At 42.6% G+C, this 24583-nt stretch overlaps 1 protein-coding gene across 2 annotated transcripts; it reads left to right on the top strand.

The window, feature by feature from the left end:
* Positions 1-891: 891 nt before the first annotated feature.
* LOC101852497 (zinc finger CCCH domain-containing protein 13) lies at positions 892-22129 on the top strand. Of its 2 annotated transcripts, XM_013086809.2 has the most exons (16): positions 892-1485; positions 2208-2320; positions 2590-2666; positions 3261-3383; positions 5208-5292; positions 6079-6170; positions 6851-6888; positions 7394-7534; positions 8076-8147; positions 8541-8660; positions 12586-12708; positions 14121-14235; positions 14864-15021; positions 16087-16221; positions 17065-17237; positions 17881-22129. In XM_013086809.2, the coding sequence occupies exons 1-16, from the start codon at positions 1343-1345 to the stop codon at positions 21870-21872; spliced, it is 5700 nt and encodes a 1899-aa protein (XP_012942263.1). In that variant the 5' UTR covers positions 892-1342; the 3' UTR covers positions 21873-22129. The 2 variants fall into 2 exon arrangements, with proteins under 2 accessions (XP_012942263.1, XP_012942264.1); XM_013086810.2 differs by lacking the exons at positions 2208-2320; positions 2590-2666; positions 3261-3383; ... (4 more) ...; positions 8076-8147; positions 8541-8660 and adding an exon at positions 11701-12011 and having other exon boundaries at positions 1407-1485.
* Positions 22130-24583: the final 2454 nt, after the last annotated feature.

Consider the following 24583-nt stretch of genomic DNA (forward strand, 5'->3'; position numbering starts at 1 on the left):
ATGAGGAGCTCGAAAGGATAGTCAGGAAACAAGACTTCTCTTTTTCTAAAAACAAAAATCTTTCAAATGAGCTTGATTTTGTATGAAATGTGATGTAGATTCTTGATCTAGATCTACCTGACAAAGGAGGTGAGAGTGGGTGGAAATAATTTATTTTGTTATATTCCCACCCGGGTCGGTTCACATCTCCTCTTTCCTATCTATCTAGATCTAGATTCTAAATTTATATAATAATACAGGCTGAAGGCTGACATAAAGATAGGCCTCTGGATCTAGATCTAGTACTCTAATCACCTGGGGGTGAGAATTAGACCTATTTTGGCAGATCTAAGTAGATCTTGTACACCTCTACAATTTTATGCTGGGTCTGGAAATATTGAGCACATTCAAACAAGAGTGCTAATGTTAAGGGGAATCCCGTCACTTTTAGCTTTTGAATGCTTTCTGTCATATCAAATCAATCTCATTGTCAAAAGCAATGAAAAAGGCGAAAAATATGAATGAAAATAAAACTAAATCATGCGTACAAGAACACTCTCACCTTAGTAAAAAAAAAAATGGAGTCAAATATTTTTAAATCCCCTTGGAGGGAGGGAAATAAGAGGAAATCTTATTCCCACCCGGGGTGGAATCTTATTCCCACCCGGGGTGGGAATAATGGCAGCCCCTGATAAAAATAAGCTTAGAAATTTGATACTTTTGAATACCATTGTACAGGTAAAAAGAACAATTTGAGAGCAAAGCATTCGGAAATTGTCCTATATTTTATACCCTTTCGAACCCCAGATCATTCGTAACAACAAGAGCGTCTAAAAAAGTTATTGGAATGGGTGTAACTACTCGTAATGTCTTATCAGCTTGTGAGAGGGAGTTATTCATGTGTTTGTAACACTTTATAAATAGATAAATAGAAAGCTGTATCAGAAGCATTGTTATTTTCATCATCAACTAATACTCTCCCACAGTATTCACAGCGAAGGCACACGTTTCCAGGCCCGCTCGCTGTACACCAACAGTACTCGCTGAGTGACTTCGGCGGCCCGCCGGGAACACCCAACGTCGTAATAGGTCACTGATAAGATTCGCATCTCGGCACAAGATGCAGGACAAGAGTTTTACATTACAGAGAGAGCACTGTGACTGTTCATCAGTGTTTCATTAGTAACCAAATATTCATTTTCTTACAAAATTGGCTAGATCTAGTAGGCTACTTGTAATGTGTAGGAGAACGGTGTAGTGAGAGTTTACCCAAACGACAAGACGGAGACCTAGGCAATATATAAAAATGTCCTTTACTAACTACTAAGAAATGTTTGAATGAAACAATCCCTTTGGCACAGCGATGGATGTGAAGCAGATCGGGAAGGCCGTGCAGTATCACGGCGTCGCGCTGCTGAAGAAGCTCGGGGAGGAGCAGCAGGAGGCGCCATCAGCGACCATCTTGAGCTATTTGTCCAAGAGAGAGCCGCAGGAGCCAGAGATTAGGTCAGTGAGACTTTCATGTTTTGTACATTGCCATAATTGGTCGCTTTTCAGAACAAGGAGTCTATCCCGAAAATCGCTGTTTTGAGAAAACCGAAGGTAAAGTTTTTGCCCCTTGTTCAGTTTCTTTAATAGGCAAGGAGTTTTTCTCTATAACCAAACAAATATACACATATATGAAATCAAACTTCTCCTCTACAGGTAGGGCAATGCCCACTTTTGGTGTAGGTCAACATTTCTTGAAACCCCCAAAGTCTGTGCTAGCCTGCTTGTCCTTAAAAGCGATCAATTTACCTCTGAAATACTTGGAGGCCAGCTCAGAGATTGGTGTGTAATGACTTGCCACTGCCACTGTTTAAGGTGGTTGGCAAATGTGCAGCAATTAACAGTTACAAAATGGGGGGTTGGCGGGTGCATTGGTGTGGTTTACTCGTTCTTTCTTCGTCCTTATCCCTCCTCCTTTTTTGCGTTTGTTACTCTTTTGTAACACCTCTAGTAAAGAGAGAGAAGTAAAAGAAATAATAGCAAGCAACTTCTAAATGATCACAAACTTGGTCCATATTTTTTGTCTTTCTCAACATTTTGTTACTTTGAGAGCAGTGGGAACAAAAAGTAACTTACTCATACTTGGAAAAAAAAGAGAGATTTGAAAAGGAAACTGTTGAGATAACTGAAAATCTATGTTTCTCCAATGTGCTTTTCTAACACTGTCAATATTTCCTCAGGGATGAGCATTTTCAAAATAAGTTGTGCAGTTTTATTGCCAAAAAATCGGATTTGCTGTTTCGTCCTTTGAGCGGTGAGGATAAGGAGACGACGAGCAAAGACAATATCGATGGTAAGGTAGTCTTTGCTCTTTCTCAATTCTTATCGTCTTTGTCTTTTTTTTTTTCTTATCCATTTAAATCTAGTGTCACAAATTTTGTCTACATTAGAATTTGAGTAATGAACAAGATGTAAAAAAAAAAAAAAAGTATACTTAATAGTTTTTTAAGATTTAAAATAAGAAGAAAAAAATGTGCCTTTGAACTGATGACCTTCCTATTCTAATGTTGGTTATAATACATGTTTTAAGAATTTGAGCTAAGCCTAAGATATATTTCACAGATGCGTACGCTATCATGCCGCCGTTGGAAACTTTTATGGACTTACCGGTACCTGTACGAAGGGAACATTTGTACAATGTGAGTTTTTATACATGCACCAGACCTCTTTCCTGTCTTTTCAAGACCAAAAAATTGTGTTTGATCTCTGTTTTCCTTGTGATTCATTATTATAGTAGTTGGAGTATTGAAGAGAAGTTGTGATGGGGCTTGAGACCTAAAAGGTGCTCTGATGTCTTTTATTAGAACGACATTAAGATTTTATATTTATGAAAATGTTTTATACCATACCATATGGTACAATATGTTTTCTTGGTGAGTCTACACCCTTACACGAAACTTTATCAATTTTGTTGCTAAATTTTTATGCAAACTCTTTTTCAGTACTTTTCGTGTGCTCTTAGTCTTTTTCTTCTTCTTCAAACAAGAAGAATGAGGAATGCTCTTTTTAAAGTAGCCTACATGTTCTGGTATATACCCACTTTTGTGTGAAAATGTGGGGTTTACGTGTGTGAGCTTGTTAGTCTCTTTGTTTTCAGTGTTCATGCTTGTTAATATCAATGTTTCAATGCCAAGTTTCATTCGGCTAAGACTGTTATTCAGTTGTAATCTTTTATGGCCTTGCAGATAATTGTCTCAACCATTAAATCATTTTTTTTATCTTCTGTTTTTCAGACTTTACATGTGGATGATTGTGTCACAGGCGTAGTTTCTCAGATCCTTGAGAACGGACTCCTCATACGCTTGCTCTGTGTGGATAAGTTTCAAGCTCGAGACATTGAGGACCTAGAGGCTATGGTTGCTATTTTTTCCTGTATTTGTTAATTTGATGGTGTTAATCAGTTATGTATGATATAGATAATGAAATGTAGGTCGGTTTTGATCAATGATTCAATGTGAGGGTCGGTTTTGAAAATTATCGTTTCCCTTTTTTCATTATCTTGTCACTCAGACTAGAGGAGAATGAAGCTAATTAGTCTCATTGTTTGACTGATTGACGTATTGTTTTATACTCGCGGTGAAAGTAGAAAAGATGGACACTTCAGTGTAAGACTCCGTACGTCACTTTGAAAAAATAGGTATAGCATAGTCGTACACAACGTTTTATGTTACTGTTGTACGTTGTATTGTATTGTAAAGCGCTCAGAACCTGTGTACTTTGATCGGGGTAGAGCGCTATATAAATGTCATTTATTATTATTATTACATTAACTCATTCTGCCCGGAGCGATGACTCGCCGGCCGAACGCGGTTTCCGCGGAGGAATGACTCAGTTGTCTTTTCTCATATGGTTTTTCCAAACGGCTCCTACTGTTATTTTCGGCAATATTTTTGCAACTTCTGAATGTATTTGTGTCAAGACTGGAAGCTTCACTGCTAGTTTCGTTATTAGTGGGCTTTTAAAAGAAAATTTAACGTTTTTTCTTTAGACTGAAGTGTTGATTGAAATAAAGCAAACCCGTTTTTGTTTACAATGGCGACAATAGCTTGGGGCAACGGTTCACGCGAAACGAAAGCTCCGTAAAGCTTTTTGCTGGTTGACTTGACTAATATAAGCTTTATTATTATGATTACATTGTTGGCCACACTGACTTAGACTTCAATAGTAATTTCTAACTGGTGGGAATAGCAGTGACGATACTGACAATGGGAATGAAACTGACCAGATTTTGAGTGGGCATCGTACTCAGTGAGGGGTAGTAGGTGAATCATCCATTAGATATAACCTGCCCACAAAGTCTAAATCTTGTACTAACAATGTCGACAAAGCTGGTACAACTGCTAGTACTAGATTTATTATAAGGATAGAATTAGGAGCTATTCGCAGGTCTAGGTCTACTGTCCGTGGAGATGTGGGTGGTTGGCGGGTGCTCTGGTGTGGTTTGCTTCTTCTTTCCTGTCAAAAATCTATCATCCTTTTCTCCCCTCCTACTATTTTATGCTTGTTACTCTCTTGTAACACCTTTAATCTTCTGGCGCTCATATGACCTTATGCAGTTGCGAGCGCCCTAAAACCTCTACTAAAACAAACTGTCAGTGGAGATCTGGGTTGTGGCTGACTAGCATTTCGTATATTTCAATGACTCCTTATTATTGAACAAGATGTGTGTTAGAAATACAACGTATGTGGTATTACTACAAAGGCAATTTACATATAAACATTTCTGTGGAGTGTCAGTCTGCATTTCATGGGTAATGGTGGCAACAAGTTGGAAGTAAAACTCATCAAACTAGCCAAGTTCATTATTTTTCGGTTATTATCCCACTTATATTGCGTAATTGCTCTAACATAACAGCACAAAGAACCATGCACCCCATCTATTGTGATAGTTTATTCAATAACCTTTCCAGTAGTATCAAATATTTGTACTTTCATTGAAAAAATATGGCAACAGAATCTATTTGAATAAGGTACCCTATCGTAATAGGCGCTCCTGAGAAAATTAATTCTGGCGTTTTGGGAGGATCAGTGGAAAAAAATTATGGGCGCAGAGAGCTAAGCAGTCGAGATGTTCTTTAAAAATCTATCTGTGCACACTTATTTCCGTGTTTGCATGCATCGGAAGGTTTCTCGAGCACCTGAGTTAGACGCAGCCTTTTTTTTTTTTTGTCTTTCCACAGGCTTATTGCCCTGCCAAGGAACTTCCCAAACTTTACGCCAATGAGAGCGCCCTCGATGCTTTTCAGGAGAAGGATATCGTCAGAGGTTGGTTTTGCGCCAGATTTTTAAGAGTGGTTGTCTAGAGTACGGTCGTTATGCACTGGGATTTTTTTCTGAGCTTTTGTAAATATGTGAGGCATCATGGTGAAATTAGGCGCTCGTCAAAATAATGCTATCAAAGAGGTGGGCCATTTTCTGTACGTTGAGCAATTTTTTTTTAATGATTTTTTTTTTTGCCTCAACACCTTTTATCTCCATTTAAAAAACATGTTTATAATTAGATTTTACTGAAAAATATTGGATCAAAGGCACAACAAATCAAAATTCGCAGGTTTTAAGGACGCTCAAGCTTTGGAAGTCACCAAACTTTGGCGGCCATTTTCTTGCTAAATTTACCCCATGACAACAGGTGACACCCCCCCTCCCCCCGCCCCCCCCCAACCTCCTTCAATTGTAAATATCACAACTTCTAATTAAGTAAGACAGGTATTTTATTCACCGTAAGCAAGACAAATGAATAAACTTTACGATGATACCAAAGACTCCATATGCCCAAAAACTGACGAGCGTCTGATTCCACAGCATCGTGACACGAATACAGTCAAACGTGCTCTAATGGCTGTCTTACATAAGGCAAACTGCAGATGCTGATGTTGTTATTGTGACCATATAGACAGTTTTCTCGTGACAGGAGTTGTTTGTGGGAACAGATTCATGACTTTGTTCAAGCAATATCGGTTAAGCTCCTTACATTGTTTGGAAAGGGTTTGTTTATTTCCCTGGTGTGCTACGCGTGCGCTTATCACGTGGTTTCTTTGTGTGTCTCCACAGGGATTGTGCTGAATGTTGACGCCAAAACGGAGAGAATTATCTTGTCCCTGCATAAGAAGGCGGTGCCTGATGAGAAAAAGTACCCTCGCATCGTGAGTTTGTGGCACCATGTTGATAAGATAAGATAATACTTTATTATCCCAGAGGGAAATTTTTCTTGGCTATACGGGACCGTAAAAACACATGCAGGTATACATAAAAAAATGTTAATTATATATCACTCTCATTAAATTTCAATATGAAAAGAGAAGTAAAGCTGACAAAATGAACATTTCACATCTGATGCATCATTCAACCACATGCAGGAATTTAGTTACAAGACCTTTGAAGGAAAATAACTCTTGCACTTTGAAAGTTTTATGAAAGCTGGAATGAATGCTAAAGTACTTTCAGTTGACTGTAGACAGGGAGTATGTGATAGACCTTAAGAAATGAAGGGTTTAAAAACTTGAAAATAAAGTCTCCGTATATTTTTGCTGTAAGAATGATCATTTTGGGATGACAAATATAAACTGCGAGTTTTGCTGGAGAAAAACTAGTAGGGACCCAACTTTTTGTTGCAGTTGTAGACAAAGTATTTCTTTACTGGTCGCTGATGATGGTGAGGAAAAACATCAGAATACAATACTGTGTAACTTAGCTAATCTTTTTAATAAACTTAAACTGACCTTTTTTTAACTTCACTAATTACCCCTTTCAGATTTGATAGCCCAGTAGTAATAATGATCATAATAATGATGAAGATGATAATGATTTTTTTTTTCTGTGGCAGGGATTGATCACAGAAGCTGAGTTTCCAGTTCATTACAGGTGAGTGTTTGTTTCAGGTGGGTGAGGGGGGGGGAATAATGTCATTTAAGTGTCGAAGATTAGAGGTGTTACAAGAGAGTAACAAACACAAAAAAGGAGGAGGAGAGATAAGGAAGATAGATGTTTGATAGGAAAGAAGGAGCAGACCACACCAGAGCAGAGCACCCGCCAACCACCCGCTGTCTCTCTGTGCTGTAGAAATAGATTGGATGAGCATTCGTTTTTGATGTGTATACAAGTCACAAGTGTGTGAATTTGTGAAAAGGTTTTCTGCTCAGGCCTCCCATGTGTGGTCTTGGGTGTCGTGTATTTTCATTGCTTAAAAGGAAATAAGTTGTTTGGATTTATAGATAATTTATTTATTTTATTGCGGGGGGGGGGGGGGTTGGTGTCTCTTTGTGTTGAGTTGAAGACAGGTTTTGTTTTCATGATTTCGTTTTTTTTTGTAGCCTGATTGCTGTCCATACGGTCGATTTACTGTTTTATTCGTATGGTGTCTGTGCAGGAGAAAGAGTCAGATCCAGGATATGCCGTATGAGGAAATGATCCACTCCGTCTTGGGGTTCAACAACAGCGGGAATGTCAAGGCACTTTTGTCTGAGCTCGACATTCCTGACACTGCCTCGTACTTGCGCTTCCACTCCAGGTGAGATCAGGTCTCGGGGGTGGGGGGGGGGAGTATGTGTCTGATGAAGATGGTGGATAGGTCAGGGGTATATGAATAACTGGTGAAGATGTCGTGGATATATGAATAAGCGGATGAAGAGATATGATACTTGCTAGGCTGCAGTTTCTTGGAGTCTTGTTGATTATAATTATGGGGGGAGGCTGCAAAATGGCCAAGTCTTGAGTTGTCGATAAATGTTGTTTATCTCTTCTAGCAGCATATATTGCTTTACCGCGTGCGAAGATTTGTAATAATTTTCTGCGGAGAATAAATCCAAAACTGCTGAAATAGTTCGGCATTCATCTATTCATGAAAGAGATTGATGTAACCTGCGGGAATCCAAGTGGGTTTTTTTTTTTACCCTTCAGTCTTCGGTTAAGTAAACTTCTGAGGCTAGGTTACCTTGCATCAGAGATGTTCTGTGTGCTGGAGAGACTGAACGTAGCCGGGGAGGAAGAGGGAGGAGGGGGGATGACGGAGTGGTCGGTGTCGCGGCTGATGCTTCTGTCCTTGTCCACAGGTTGAGGATACCAGAGAAAGAATACGCAGAGGGACTGAACAAATGGCAGTCGCAAAAGTTGGCTCACCAGAGGTAAACGAATGGATGAATCAATAGATGTAGGGTTCTAAGGCTAGTTCAGTAACATTTGTTATTCCTGGTATTTTTTTTTCCTTTTACACTCCTTTGAAATTGTAAGAAAATATCTTCCTTCTGACAAGAGCGAAAATCTATTCCTTGCAAATTTGTTTCCAAAGAACTGCCCAAAAATATATGAGATTTTATGTTTTTGTAAGCTGAATGTGAATCAAGATAAAAACAAAAATGTATCCAGCTAGGTGGCTTGATTTGGTATTTAAAAAAAAATCCTCTGGCCTCTTGTAGCTACTGATAAAAAAGTAGAACCTGCACGTGAGCTGGCTTGTTTCGAATCACTACTTTGACAATGACAATGTTGATAATCGTGGATTTTTTTTCTTCACCTAGTGTGGCTCAAGGTGTGGAGTTTTTCAAACAAGGGAAGGAACTGGAAGCGATGCAGCACTTTAGCCGAGCCTTGCAGATTGATCCGACAAACGTTGAGGCCTTAGTGGCCCGTGGAGCTCTGTAAGCATGGGGGGGTTTGTGTATGTGTGTGTGTGTGGGCAGGGAGGGGGACAGGCGGTGTTGTGGAGAAAACGAAAAAAAATGGTTTACATCGTTTTGTACTGCCTTTTTACGTAAGATCATAGTAAGTGAAAATATACTCTAAGAGGAAGCAACATAGTAACCACTCCAGTGAATCTGAAAATGTGGAGCATTTGATTCTTCATGTTGTGATTGCTGTGTGGGCTATCGAAAAAGTTTTCATATTTAAAATTTTGGCAAAATGAAATGCAAATTTCATAACAATCTAGAAGGAGCTGGTCTCCCTTTCATCCAATCTCGGCGACCCTGCGCCAGAGAGCTGCGGAACTGCCGTGTGGGTTGTCAGTCTCTCTCATGCTGAGAAGCACAGTCGGGGTAAAAATGGCGCCTTTGTTGAGGCAGTCTGCCATTTTTATCTGCTCCTTGTTCCATCCTTTCAAGGTCCCAGTTCTGTGGAGAGGAGGATGGGAATACTTAAAATATTGTTTGGGTTTTTTGTTTTTTTTAATTAGTGTATTTGAATGGAATTGTTATATTAATTTGTTACAAGTGTATATATATTTGAATCCAGTTTCTTTATCAACTTTGAGAACAGAAAGTCCTGGGTCATTGTGTTGCCCTTGCTACTTGCTGTAGCGACAGAGGTTTGGCTGGAGTTGGGAGTGGGTACCCGGCCATAGACAGCGAAAGATCTTGTCAAGCGACAGAGGTTTGGCTGGAGTTGGGAGTGGGTACCCGGCCATAGACAGCGAAAGATCTTGTCAAGCGACAGAGGTTTGGCTGGAGTTGGGAGTGGGTACCCGGCCATAGACAGCGAAAGATCTTGTCAAGCGACAGAGGTTTGGCTGGAGTAGGGAGTGGGTACCCGGCCATAGACAGCGAAAGATCTTGTCAGTATGTTAGTGTTTTAGCGCCTGTAAATGGCTGCTTGTACTGTATGCTTCCCAGCAAGTTGAGGTTGTTTCAAAATGTTCTCAGGTCTGCTGGGGTAACAGTATAGATTGTGAAGCGCAAAGAGCTTGCGGTTGAGCGTGGATCTGCGCTATACAAATGCTATCTATTATTATAATTATTATTGTTGTGTTGTTGGAGGTAACTTGGGTGCTTTTGCTTCGTCGCAGTGATTCTGTATTTTCTGTCTGTTATCCCAGCTCCCCGTGTGCTTTGTGTATGGGACAATGATTGCGTTACTGTGCTTCCTGCAATTCAAATTGACTTTTTGGAAAGTTGATTGTTTAATGTTGGATTTCCACTGTCATTACGATCTGACAATGCTTCTGATTTGTGCCTGCTTGTACATATGTCAAAGCTGCCTACGATTTTGTGGTTATTTTACTTTGTCTGAAGTTAGGTGTGAATATTGTTGGAAAAAATTGTAAAATTCAAACTGATGGATATATACTGTTACATAAACCGTTGAATGTGTATTTATATTTATTCTCTGATTATGTTACTGTTAGGTGATGCTGTAATGAGACGACTCATGTGACTGTTAAGCGATTTGTCGGAATAAATGAGCGACTTTCTGCTCCAAACCTATTGCGGTGTTTTTGTTTACAATGACTGTTTTGTGGCAATCAGCATCGGTTGAGAGAAACGATGCTCATAGGAAAATATTATCGCTGTTTGTTTTCGATTTTGTCTTCATTGATATCCATTCTTTTCTATCAAGATCTGAATGTTTTTGATGAGTCAGATTCTTTTTTAAAAAGTAAAAAAACTCAAAATGTTTGTGATCATGAACTTACAGTAGTAATTTTTGAAGTGTTCGTAAACTACCACTTGAGCAGACCTTCTGTAGTGGAATGCAAAAACTCCTAACTTACCACTTTGCAGTCACACAGCCAGCAGTACAAAGTACCCCATTTGGTCACCCAGCCAGGAGAGTAACTGCTACAGACTTCTTGGGCCTGGCACAGAATCTGCGTCAGGTGACCGGAACGGATATTTTCACCACCGCATTATTGTGCCAAGTGACTGCACAGTGTTAAAAACAGTAGGATGTGTAAAATGAATATATACACATATAATGTCATTTGGAAGGCAAAGAGAGGGTGTGAGGCAGTGAGTCATCAGATTACAATCTTTGGAGTAAAACATTGGAATGAGTTCTGTGTTTTACCGTGGTCAAAGGAAGGGAGAACATATTCAGGTCTTGATTGGCCCTATTCGGGTAATTTTTTTAAAGCTTTAATTTGATGTGAAAAATGATCTTGAAAATGTTTTCCTATATTTGATTTTAATTCTGTTTCAACTACAACTAGATCTACATGTTTTGGTTGCTGATGGGAAAGCGCAATATTAAAAAAAAAAGAGTTTTGCTGATTACTACAGAATGTTTGCTTTCATTTTCAAAACTTGTTAAAACCTGACTCAAAACAAAGCCACATTTATTTTCAAAACTTTTTAAAGCCTGACTTAGAACAAAGCCGCATTTGTTTGCATTTACCGGACGGGTTTTTGGCCAGGATGCTTGACGTTTGTCCCACAATGATTTTGTCAGAACTGGAAGAGAACAGTTGATGGGAGCAGTGAGAAAGATATCAGGTAAGAAACCTTTTGAGTGACTTTATCTGTTTAGATAAAAAATAAGTCTTGTTTGTGATTTTAAAGTTGAAAGGGTAAGGTAATGAATAAGTTGTACTTTTGGCAACTTGTAAGAAAGTCTTGTGCACATAGAGAAAGTCCCACGAGTTCTGTGTGTCGATAATTTGTGAAAAACTAGCATTCAGTTGCAGTTAACAGTTTTGTGTTTGGTGTTTGTGAGTACTAAATCTTTGCTCTTACTTTATTTTCGCAGGGGGAAAAGACCTGTTTCAAGGTCGCCAGATCCAGATCTTTCATGAGTTTCTTCAGGAAATGGCGTGACTCATCTAGATAAGACACGATTGGACAAGGCGTGAGCCAGTTCTTCTGAATCCTTAGAGAGAGATGTGCCAAGTTCACAGCCCTTTTTTGTCCGGTTTTTTGAAAGCCTCACAGACAAAAAAGTGGGTGACCGTCCACCTCCTTGTTTCAGGTTGTTTTTCAAGTTCTCCTCCCCTCCTCTTTGAAGACGGAGCATTTGATGAAAAGTACGACCTCATAACGACGATGATGGAAGACGCTCACACATCTGGTTTGCTAGACGACCGCGACAAGTTGTGCTCCACGGAAGTGGGAACCGCGCCGCGGGGGAGTTCGATGAGGACGATGATGATGATGATGTCATTGAAGGTCTGACAATGACGATGTACCATCAAAACCCCAAGCTCTTTGCTGAAGGCCGAAGACAAAGAGAAATCGTTTGAGGGTCAATGTTGTCAGGATGTGGTTGAAAGTTGGACAAAGGTATTACTGAAGGCTGTGAGAAAAAAAAACTTGACTTTCTTTCGCGACTGATCTGTCTAGGTAGATTAGTGAAAGTTGGTCTTTTAATTCATGACTGGACAAATATCTGGGTCGGGGGGGGGGGGGGGGGTGGCTGTGTGTGCCTGGACTATGGTCTGATGGCACCGAAGCAGCTATTGTCATGTACCATAGTAAACTCCTTCACTCTGTCTCTTTGTCTCTCTCTCTCTCTATCTCTCTCTCCCTGCCTTACTCCCTGTTTCTCTTTAAACTTCTTTATTTTCAGATTTATTCAAGCTTGTTAGTTTGTTCCTGTCTTCTTGCGGTCTAAATGGGGAATATGTGATGTATACCTAAGTCTATTTAGTGTGAAGAGTTAAAACTTCTCTCATCAGACCAGATAAATGACTGTAGTAAAACAAGTCATTCGTCAACATTTTATGTCACAGTTTTATTGCAGACCGGAGCTATGAATAATCGATTAGAGTCAGACCATTTGGATGCTCATGCTGTTTTATTTATTTGTTTCGGGTAGAAAGTAATGCTTGTGGGTGCACTGTTTCTGTACTTTCAGTTACGCCAACAAGGAAAGTTTCCATCGAGCGATCCAAGACTTTGAGGAGGCTCTGGCGGCGAATCCCAGACATAATAATGCTCGCAACTATCTGCTGGAGACTTTGCTCACCTACGGGAAAAGGTAGGTTTGTCATTGTCGGAGTTAATTAAAGAAATACTGAATAGGAACATAAGAGGTAGGCTTGGCTTGTCGGAGAAGTACTGCAGGAAAATGGGAATGTAAAAGAGGTTGTTTCTCTGTTTGTGAAATAGTTACCTGTGTGAAAAGCAAACCAGTAGATTTTTTGTAGAAGAGTTCAGAGTGATTTTTGTACTAGTTTTTTTTTTTTAAACTGTGATCACGAAATTCATGCTTTTTTCTTTTTAACACTTTGCCCCCTCATCTCGCAGATTGTCCTCTCTATCTGTCCCCGTAGAATTATGCAAATTCAGATGGCCAAATTATGCCCCCAAAAAAGCCAAATTATGCAAGTTACCGTAACACCATTCGCAACATGTTTTGCACATTTTCAACACAAATTTTCATGATTTTCATGTTTTATGTACAGAACAATTTAAAACAGAACATATCAGTATCAGTAATTTGTTGTGTATTTGGAAAGAAAACAATACACTTCAGTAAGAAAAAGAACCAACCAAAAAATATAATCTCTGTAACTTTCAGCTGTAGATCTAGATCTAGATTTAGATCTCTAGAGGATAGAAAAATGTTTTTACAAAAAGAAGAAAAGGACATCTGGACCTCTGATGCTGGCACATTACTAAAACCAGGGACACCTGTCAAACATGAAACATCGGCAGACATGAGAACAAAAACTTTTGATGGATTGAAAAAATTGAACATGCTCAAGGAATAAAATCACAACCCATAACCAAGATCTTCTAACAAGGGAAATAACCAACTTTTCACTTAAATGAGACTTATTACGGTGATTATTACCCTTTAGTCACATGGCGAGGCGTTAATTAATTGTTTTGTGAAAAAAAACGTGAAAAAACATTGGGAATCCCAAATTATGCAAATGTTGAAAAATTATGCGAAAAAACGCCCGCGGCCGCACAATCGCTTAATTCTACGGGGACAGCTCTATACAGTGGGATCAATTGCACCGTTGCAATATAGGGTCTTTGTTAATGATTTTGGACCTGGTGATTTGAAGATTAAAGACAAATCCTGTTGCATTATAGGGTCTGTAACTAAAAAGTTTTTCTTTTTCTATGTATAAAAAAGTCTGGGTTGTAATAGTTTAAATTTAAACTGTTGAAACAGATATTGCTGTACTTGCATGTTTTCTTGTTTGGAATTTTGTGTTTGTTGTAAACAATGTAAGACTGCGTCAGACGGCACTTTTCCAAATAATATATGTACGCCGGAGTCAAATACTAAGCAGTTGTTGATATGTTTTTCTTATTTAGGAGCAAACAAGTTTATCACTAAAGTGTCGGCTTTTGATTCTTTTTGTTTTGAAGATTCCAATACGAAGGAAAAGTTGTTTTTTTTTTCAATCATCCTTTGATTTCTGTGTGTGTCAGCTGCGAGGACGACCGCGAATTTGAGGAGGCGTGTGTTCACTACCAGCACGCCCTGAAGGTGGACCCGGGGAATGTCGAGGCCAAAGACATGTTGGCGGGATGTCAGCGACTAATGGTGAGTGGGACATGTTGGGGGATGTCAGCGTTTGATGGTGAGTGGGGGGACATGTTGGGGGGATGTCAGCGTTTGATGGTGAGTGGGGGGACATGTTGGGGGGGATGTCAGCGTTTGATGGTGAGTGGGGGGATGTCAGCGTTTGATGGTGAGTGGGGGATGTTGGGGGGGATGTCAGCGTTTGATGGTGAGTGGGTCGTGTTGGGGGATGTCAGGGTTTGATGGTGAGTGGGTCGTGTTGGGGGATGTCAGGGTTTGATGGTGAGTGGGGGGACATGTTGGGGGGATGTCAGCGTTTGATGGTGAGTGGGGGGACCTGTTGGGGGGATGTCAGCGTTTGATGGTGAGTAGGGGGATATGTTGGGGGGATGTCAGCGTTTGATGGTGAGTGGGGGATGTTGGGGGGATGTCAACGTTTGATGGTGAGTGGGTCATGCTGGGGGATATCAGCGACTTATGGTGAGTGGTACATGTTGAGGCAAAATCAAGCTAGTTTGAGCTGCTCGTTTTGTAGCCTCTGTGAACTCAATCCCTACTCTCATATTTGAATAAAACATCTACAAATATTCCACATTTTCCTCTGTTTGTTTAAAAAATATTCCACATTCTATCTGTTTGTTTCCTCAAGGTCATTCAGAAACAGCAGGAGGGCAGCAAGCCGGGGGCCGAGGTGGAGAAAGAAAAAACCATTGACGTGGACGTTGATGTGGGTCAGTCTCTGATCAGTCGCACCGCGGAGAAACTGAAGCAACTCATCCAGGAAGACAGGAAGAAGAGTTCCTCCAGGTCTGTGTCTGTGGAGAGGGAGTTCTCTGGGTTTTTAATGTCTTATCGGTGGATGGTTGGCTGGTGCTCTGGTGTGGTTTGCTCCTTCTTTCCTATGAAACAACTATCGTCTTTTTCTCTCCTCCTTCTTTTTTGTGTTTTTTACTCTCTTGTAACACCTTTTATCTTCGGCACCCCCCCCCCCCCCATGGCAGTGCCACTGACTGAAGTGTCTTTAGACCATTCCCAAAGGGGGGATATTAACATGTTCTTATGCACAGTAGAATTGTAAATGGGCTGATTTATCAATGTCATGCTCATAACTGTGCCAGAATAACATAGGGGGAACTGCTGCTTTTTCTTTCCTCATCCTTACTATCGTCATGTTTCATCTACTTCTTTTGTATGTTTGTCACTCTCTTGTGAACTGCTATTTCCAGGGTGCCTTGATAGTCGAAGCAGACTTTGTGCTGTTGAGGCTAGAGAGGTGAGCAGAGTAAGTCTGATTCCCTCTATGGACTTCTCGGTTGACATTCACCCCTTGGCGCTCATATGACCTTTTGCAGTTGCGAGCGCCGTAAAACCTTACTATATAACTAAACGGTAGTTTTTAACCTATCTCTCTTAACATAATACAGCCTGGGGTGATTATATATTTTTCCCGCTAAAAAGATGAAACCGCAAGCCTTTGATTTATGATACCAGATGTTCATATACAAGGCTGAAGTATGCTGGCTACAAAGTTCCAAAGGGAATACATGTATTGCACTCAGTGAGACAGAAATATAGTCAAAGATGCATAACCAGAAAGACTTGTTTAGATTGTGCATTTAAAAAAAATGGAGTTCATTCTTGCCTTTTACGTTGGAATATTTCTTTTCGTCAAAGTGGCTTACTCTTTCTCTCTCAAATACTAACAGGAGTTCTCTTTTACTTTACTCTTTCTCTCTCAAATACTAACAGGAGTTCTCTTTTACTTTACTCTTTCTCTCTCAAATACTAACAGGAGTTCTCTTTTACTTTACTCTTTCTCTCTCAAATACTAACTGGAGTTCTCTTTTACTTTACTTTTTTCTCTCCATCCAGTGCCAAGAAGAAGACAAAGAAACGCTGGAGCAGCAGTAGTAGTTCATCCGACTCGGGGCATTCCGGGCTGAGGAAACCGCAGCACAGGCGCTCAAGGTCATCGTCGTCCTCCGGATCTGACAGACGGCACAGAAGGTTCGAAACTTTCCACATCGCTGCTGCTGTTGTTGTTGTGATTTGTTTTAGTTAGAGATTGACGGCACTTGCAACACAATAAGGTCAAATAAGGGCTGAAGATTAGAGGTGCTGCAAGAGAGTAACATACACAAAAAAGGAGGGGAGATAAAGATGAAAGACGTTGGATAGGAAAAAAGGAGCAAACCACTCCAGAGCAGCTGCCGACCACCGTCTGTTGTACTTTGATTTTGTAGGGATTTGATCCCTGTTAGGCCACCACAATTTTGTAGGTTGGTATACACAGCATACTTCAACAGTTCGTGGGTTGGTATATTAATATACACAACATATTTCAAAAGCCCGAGAAAATGTTTTAAATTCTCCACTAACCATGCATGTGCAAACTAGGAATGGAACCAGCTACATCTTTTTATGAGAGGCAAGAACCGTATTTTTAGACGAGCAATACCCTTATCTGTTTTTATAATAGTAATAATAGCCATCACTGTTCTGCATTATTATAATTATTATTATTATTATTAATATCATTTAAGTATAAGGAGAGAGCTCTTCTTTCCAATGACTGTATGAGGTCACTACACTGCCGTAAGCTGACAAAATGCCTTTTTTTTCATTTTGGCGCCAGCATTTGTATTTGCTAAATCGAAAGCCTGATCAGTTACCCTGCTTGAGTGAAAAAATCAAAGTGAACTGGAAAGTCTAGAAATCAAATTTCGGAAGCACTCTATTTCCAATAGTTACACTGGCAAAAAAATCTCTTTTTGTCGACACTGCTGTGAAGAAAAAAAAGAGGAGTTTTATCAGTTTACAGCAGTACAGCCTCTCACATCGTTCTCTCAGGAAATCCAGGAAAGTGTCTGGAGATTCCGACCGCTCGTCCAGAAAGAAGGGCAAGAGAAGACGTCGCAGCGTGACAACATCGCCCCCGCCGCGGAAACCTGACGTGAAGGAAGAACATGGGGAGAGAACTCTGACGAGAGAGAAGTCGCCTGTCGAGGATCGCCGAACCAAAGGTGAGCACGGCTTCCCGCCATCAGAAAAATGGCGGAATCGTTACGATGTCTTTTTCAATTTTACGAAAATGCAATTGTAACACCTCTGATTCCTGTTTTTAAAAATCTATTTGCCATTCAGCTATCCCAACCTATTCCCCCCCCCCCTTTTGTTTAATCTGTGACCTACTTTGGACATTGCTCTAATTGTATGTAAAAGATTACAAAGTAAAGAATTCTTAATATAATTGCACTGAATTGATGGAAATTAAGAAGTTAACAATCCTTTGGATAATTATAGTTTTTCAGTGAATTAATGAAAATAAAAAGTAAACCATCTTTTAGACAATTTTAGAGTTATATTTTTGTACTGAATTGATGAAAATTAAAAAAGTTAACAATCATCTGGATAATTATAGATATATTTTTGCACTGAACTGAAGGATATTAAAAAGTAAGCAATCTTTTAGATAATTCAAGTTATATTTTGACGCTGAATTGATTAAAATTAAAAAGTAAACAATCTTTTAGATAATTATATTTTTTCAGTGAATTAATAAAAATAAAAAATTTATTAATCCTTTAGGTGATTGTATTCTTGCACTAAATTTATGAAAAGTAGCTATTAAATTATTTGATCCTCGTGTTTTTTCACCACCGTTAGACTCGCTAATGGTGAAGACTGAAGGCGGAGCCGAGACGGAGGGGTTCAGCTTCGAGATCGAGCCGAAAGTGACGACGTCTTTCCTGCCCGTGTCCTCGCGCGACTACTTCAGCACCACCACGCGGATCCCCGGCCTGGGCAGCCCCGAGAACGCTGACGAGCGGCCGCCGCCCGTGAAACGATCGCCCCAGCACCGCACGGCACAGCTGCTCATGACGGAGAGGCGCAAGTTTTACGAGGACAACGCCCGCCCGCCACAACACACTTTTCGCGGAGTCTCCTCGTCGCTCGCCACGGGACAACGGAGGTCGCGGACGAGGTCTCCGCAGGGGTCAAGGTCACGATCGGCCAAGAGGTCGTTGTCTAGATCCCCGCAGAGGTCAATGGCCAGGTCAAGATCTGCCAAAAGGTCGCCGTCTAGGTCGAGGTCAAGATCTGGCAAGAGGTCACCGTCCAGATCTCCGCAGAGGCCAAGGTCACGATCTGCCAAGAGGTCGCCGTCTAGGTCTCCCCAGAGGCCGTTGCTGGGGGCGAGAGCGAGGCGGAGTCGGTCCAAGTCTCCCCGTGAGGGCACCGGCCTCAAGGAACTGGACATGTACCTGGGCAACGTCCGGCCGTCCAAGGACAAAGACTCGCAGGACATTCTCTCGGCGTGGGAGTCGTTTATCCGACACAAGGAAAAGCCGAGTCCCCCGCCCGCGAGACGATCTCGTTCCGACAGCCGAGACTCGGTTGGGTCCCGCTCACCGTACTCCAGCCCCCGCCCTCGCTACAGGTCCCGATCGCTGTCTCGATCCCCCGCCGCACCACCGCTGTCGTTCCGACAAGACTACGGCGACTCGTGGAGAGGAGAGAGGAGGGAAGGCGACCCAGGGTGGAGAGAGAGAGTCTACAACGAGTGGGGGGGCAGGAGGGGAGGGAGGCGCGGTGGAGGCTTGTGGTCGGGTCGCGGGGGTTATAGGTCGCCGGGTAGAGAGAGAGTCGTCCCCCGCGACAGGGATAGAGGTCGCCTCTCAAGGTCACCACCACCCCCTCCTGTGTCGTCTGTGGCTGCGAACAGATTCGATCATCAGTTCCCGAGCCGAGGGGGGTATGGTAGGGGAAGGATGGGGAGGCTTCAGGATAGGCCCGGCCGACCGAAAACGTTTGAGGAATCGCCGAGAGGGATAGATGGCTCGGAGACGGGGAGAGACAAAAGCGTCTTTGTTGAGGCCGACTCTAGACCTTCCTTCTCACAAGGGCTAGTCGACAGGCAAATGTCGCAGGAACAGTTCTTGAGGTGGAGAGAGAGACAGGAGAAATATGAAGCCACCGTTTCTTTAAATCTAGATGAAAGGAGAGAAGGAATTCGCGCTGATCAACAGAGGAGGTCGCAGGATGTGGGGGAGGAGGGGAAGAGGGTGAGGGGTGAGGAACTTTGGGGTGGGAGGGAGGAGAAGGCTGGGAAGGAGGAGAGGGCAGGGAGGGAGGAGAGGAGTGGACGAGAGGAGAGGGTGGGGAGGGAGGGGGGTCCGGGGAGGGAGGAGAGGAGGAGTCTGAAGGATGCGTGGACCTCCATCCACAAGGGTAGGTCAGGAGACAGAGAGCCCAGCGACCTAGCTGAAGACAGGGTCAGGCTGGAAGGTCAGTACGCGACCTCCAAGAACCCGGACGGAGGTCAGCGGGAGAGGGAGAAGGTCAAAGATCAGGGCCGAGAAGAGAGAGATGGGTCGTCGTTGAGCAGTAGGAAGTTGGAGGATGGTTACGCGTACGGTGGTCCGAGGGAAGAAAGTGGGCGAAGGTTTCAGGAAGAGAGAGAGAGGTCGCGAGAGTCTTCTGCTAGCCAGAAATTTGCTGTTGAGTGGAGGCAGCAGAGAGAGAGGTCGCGAGAGTCTTCTGCTAGCCAGAAGTTTGTTGTTGACTCAAGGCAGCAGATGGAGGAAGTCGGTGTGTCTGGCGGGGGGACGTCTGCCGTTGAGGACGAGGTCAAACCCTCGAGGAGACGACAGGAAGTGGATGAGGAGGGGGGAGGAAGCGGTAAATTGGGAACGGGCGGAGCTGGGCCGCGGATTATCCGGAAGCCCGTTATGGATGATCCGAACTTGAATCGTCCGATGCTTTCTTCGAACGAGTTGGCAGTTCTGGAGAGGAAGAAGAGGGAGGAGAAGGAGAGGCTGAGACAGAAGTACGCGGAGACGAAGCCCGACACAGCACAAGACGGATCGGAGAACTTTAAGGGAGGAGAGAGCAAGAGGGCCTCTAAGGACAGGAGAGGGGAGGAGGAGGAGTCAGACGGGAAGACGAGGAGAACGGACAGAAAGAAGAAGAAGAGGAGGAAGAGCAGAGATAAAGACAAGAAAAGAAGGAGGAGAGATAGCAGTGACGCTGGTGATGATGAGGAGGAGAAGAAGAAGAAAAAGAATGGTGAAAATGATAAGAAAAAGTTAAAAATAGAAGCGTCCAAGTCACGAGGGATGCCTGATGATGACAGAGGAGACGGGAAAGGAAGGAAAGGTTCGGATGACGCCAGTGAGGGGGGTGAAAAAGGTAGAAAAAGTCAGTGGTTAGACGAAGTCGATCTAGAGAAAGAGATAGAGAGAAGGGTGCAACAGAGGCTGAGAGAGGAGGAAGCGAGGTTGAAGGAGGTCGCGTTGGCCTCTCAAGGTCAGCAAGAAGCTGTCGGGCACGAACAAGGGGCAACAGATGTGCCAGAAACAGCGACTGACGGAGAATCGAGCGATACATTGGCAGCAGCCGCCCAAGAAGCGCAGAAGGCGAGCCGCTGGGATTCTAAGAGGAGGGCTAGTGGCCAGAATTCCGTAGATGTACGCGATCTCGGGGGGGATAAATCGGAGAAGAAAGGAGAGAGTGAGGAGGAGCAAGAGAGAGACAGGATCGGAGAAAGCGAGGGTAAGCAAGAGGGTGAGGAGAAAGGAGAGAATGAGGGAAAAGGAGAGAGTGAGGAGGAGGAGGAAGATAATCACCCTGAGGTTTTCATAGAGACTCAGAGCGGTTGGTGCAAGGACATGAAGGGCAACATGTACTACGCCAGGAAGTGGGAGGAGCTAGCGGTGGGCTGGCACGAAGACAAGCACGGCAACAAATACTTCGCCCACGCCATGGACCGCGAGTCTTACCAGGAAGCTATTGAGGGGCTGAGGGAGGAGATGAGTGAGAGGGAGAGGGAGAGAGAGGCGTGGAGGTCGCGGGCTCGCGGGAGAGGGTACGGCAGGGGGCGGGGGAGAGGTTTCTTCCATGGCTACGGGGCCAGGGGCAGGTTTGAATTTAACAGGAGGTCGCGGTCACCCAAGAAGTCACGGTCGCGATCGCCCAAGAGGTCACGCTCTCATAGAGAGAAAAGGTCACGCTCCAGACATCGTCGAAATTCTTCGCCTTCGTCTGTGAGTGACAGTTTGAAGCCAAGAGGCTCACCTCGTTCTAGGCGGAGCAAAGATGGCCGCAGCAAAAGCTCCGATAAGAAGAAGGCTGAAAAGATTTCTGCGGTAGCTGACAAGTCGGTCAAGGCCGCCGATCATCAAAAGTCTGCGGAGCCGAGCGGTAGGACAGGAAGTGGAGGGCCTGAGGTGGCTGACCCACCAGTCGCAGACCGCGAGGACGAGACTGGTGTGCAGGAAGAAGAGACGGAGGTCACCTTTGTCGTGGGGACAAGGGGAGACAACAAACTGTTTGCTACAGCTGATCTACGAGAGGCGTCTCGGGAACAAACTGACGACTGGGACGATGTTGAAAACGAAAACTGGAGGGAGAAAGTCCCGCTTAAGTCGGCTCTCAAGGTCACTCCGGCCTCCCGGTGGGATCGGATGCCAGGGGTGGGTGAGTCGGGGGGCCACTCACGGTGGGCGGACGACGCGAGTGTGGGGCTGGAGACTGACGAAGTGGGAGGGAAAACTTCCGAGGAAAGTCTGACAGAACTGGAGAAATTTCTGAGAAACTTGAAGCAGATGAAGAAAAAGCAGTGGATAGCGGAGGGGAAGGTGAAAGAAAAAGAATGAAGAATGTTTATGGATCAAGAATAACGTCTGGTGATGGAATATGGATCAGAGGGACTCATAACAATCAACACTCGTGCTTGTTAAGATAGCGGCCTCGTTAATGAACTCTGAAATTTTAAAACTGACGGTAAATTTTGCTGTAAAATGTCACAATTAGCAACTTCTTTAACTCTTACGGTACCGTTGGCAACTTCAGTCACTCACTACCGCTGGCGACTTTAGTCGCTGACACAAACAGGCACACTAAACATAATTAACCAACAAATGGACGCACTGCACTGAAGTAAATACCAAAAGAAGTCACTCTATGTATGATAGCTGAATGCTTGATGAACCTCTCTGAATTTTTAAAGCTTATTCCTTGGGTTGCCAAGGTTTTAAAAAATTAGAAACAGCTAAATCAAAGAAAATCAGATTGTCCCCCCACAGAATTTGGTGTGTAAGCAAAGGCCAGTCTAGGGCCTACTGGTAATTGTCTGTTGATTCTGTAGAGTGGCTGACGATATCATGAATTTGTTCAGTTCCACTCGTATCTTGTTTTTCTGTTTGTGTCGTGCAAAATGTTGGATATGTTATAAATGGTCAATTATCATTGCAAATGTGAGAATAGTTGATTTGTGTTAAGATATTGATGAGTGGAGGAGACTGTTTTAAATTTTTCTTTTTTTTTTTTTCCTAGGTAATGAGGGTGCTTGTGTGGGCTATGAATGACGTGAAAGAATTAATTAAAGAAGTGGCCATTATCTCATCTGTCTCTCTTTGTTGTTTTTTAAATTTTATTTCCTTGTTTGAGGAGGTAGGCCTATTACAATTACATATTTAGCTGTTGTCTGTCCTTTTAAGTGAGTTGTCGGCGGGTGCTCTGGTGTGGTTTGCTTCTTCTTTCCTATCAAACATCTATCATCCTGATCTCTCCTCCTTCGTTTTTGGGTTTGTTACTCTCTTGTAACACCTCTAATCTTCGGCACTTTTGTGACCTTATACTTATTGTGTTGTAAGTGCCCTATAACTCGTACTAAAACTGAACTGTTCTTTTTGTGATTAAAAATACACAGGCTTAGAATGCGATCCTTATAGAAGTGCGCAAATGATCTTCAAAATCCAGCAAGAAAAAGAGTTGCCAGAGTGATTTTGTTAATTTGGATACTCACTCAGATTAAGATTTGGATGTTGTTATTGTTCCGATGGGACGTAGGTGTCTTCTGTGACTTACTGAGTAACTTACTATCACATTTGAGAAATGAAAATTTTCATGCGTTGTCAGGCTGCACGTTTGGCTGCTAGAGAACAGTCATACTAAACTTGATAAAAATTTTGCCCCACTTGAGGATTGAACTCTTGTCTTTTGCGTGCAATGACAAAGCATCTATGTACTTACAACACACCCCCCAGGGCAGTGCCACTGACTGAAGTGTCTTTAGGCCATTCCCAAAGGCGGGATATTAACATGTTCTTATGCTCAGTAGAATTGTAAATGGGCTGATTTATCAATGTCATGCTCATACTATGCCGGAACAACATAGGGGGAACTGCTGCTTTTTCTTTCCTCATCCTTACTATGTGGGTGGTTGGCGGGTGCTCTGGTGTGGTTTGCTTCTTCTTTCCTATTAAACATCTATCGTCCTTATCTCCTCTATTCTTTTTTATGTTTGTTACTCTCTTGTAACACCTCTAATCTTCTGGCGCTCATATGACCTTATGCAGTTGCGAGTGCCGAAAAACCTCTACTAAAAAAACTAAACATCATCCTTACTATTGTCATTTTACCTCTACTTCTTTTGTATATTGTTTGTCACTCTCTTGTGAACTGCTATTTCCGGGGTGCCTTGATAGTCGAATCAGACTTTGTGCTGTTGAGGCTTGAGAGGTGAGCAGAGTAAGCCTGATTCCCCGTTTGGACTTCTCTGTTGACATCCACCCCTTGGCGCTCATATGACTTTATGCAGTTGCGAGCACCGTAAAACCTTACTGAAAAAAACTATACTTGATAAAATTTTTGCTCCATATTGAAACTGAACTCATGTCTACAACATGCAATGACAAAACGTATACGGTACTTGCTGCACCACAGAATGTCCCTCTCTTGCATCAGTTTTGTTTGTTTGAGTAAAGAGAAGCACATCGACACAATAATGGTTATTTAGTGCTGGGAAAAAAGTAAGACAGACAGAAAAAACAGAGGAAAAAGTACCGAAGTAGGACCTACCACCCCCCCACAAACACGTGTTGCATAATACTAATACAAAGGGAAAAAAAGGATGATTGAAATGGATGTACAGAAAAGTGGGAAAACATGGAATTGCATCTAACTAAAGGCTAGCCCAGGATAGGGAAAGGTGGAAGGTGTTTGTTGGTGGCCTATACCCTGGTGCAGGGTGAGAAAGACTGTGAATATGATGGTGATGGGCTGGGAAAAGGTAGTAAGAATCGTCCTGTTTGGACTGAATCATCTTCTACTTCTTCTAGTTCTAGCTAAATCTAGGCTGTAGATCTAGATGTCTATAGAATAAACTCAATCGTAAACACGATCGTCTGATTACTTAGCTTGCTTGGTTCCGTAGCACCAGGTAGATAGATCTAGTATAAAAATTTGTGAAAGACTTAGTCTTAGGCCAGGATGCTAGATCTAGACATGGATCGATTCATCCAGAAAACCCCTAAAGGGGTTGTTCAAATATAATCTTACACCTGGAAAAGGCCTAAAGGGGGGG

This window comes from Aplysia californica, unplaced genomic scaffold (assembly GCF_000002075.1).
Source record: "Aplysia californica isolate F4 #8 unplaced genomic scaffold, AplCal3.0 scaffold00507, whole genome shotgun sequence".
Lineage (NCBI taxonomy): Eukaryota > Metazoa > Mollusca > Gastropoda > Aplysiida > Aplysiidae > Aplysia > Aplysia californica.

Excerpts from the sequence above, each read along its gene's own strand:
- LOC101852497 (XM_013086809.2), top strand. The coding sequence starts at position 1,343 with ATGGATGTGAAGCAGATCGGGAAGGCCGTGCAGTATCACGGCGTCGCG. Across the intron at positions 1,486-2,207 it reads CCGCAGGAGCCAGAGATTAG|GGATGAGCATTTTCAAAATA; the intron begins GTCAGTGAGACT and ends ATATTTCCTCAG. Across the intron at positions 2,667-3,260 it reads GAAGGGAACATTTGTACAAT|ACTTTACATGTGGATGATTG; the intron begins GTGAGTTTTTAT and ends TCTGTTTTTCAG.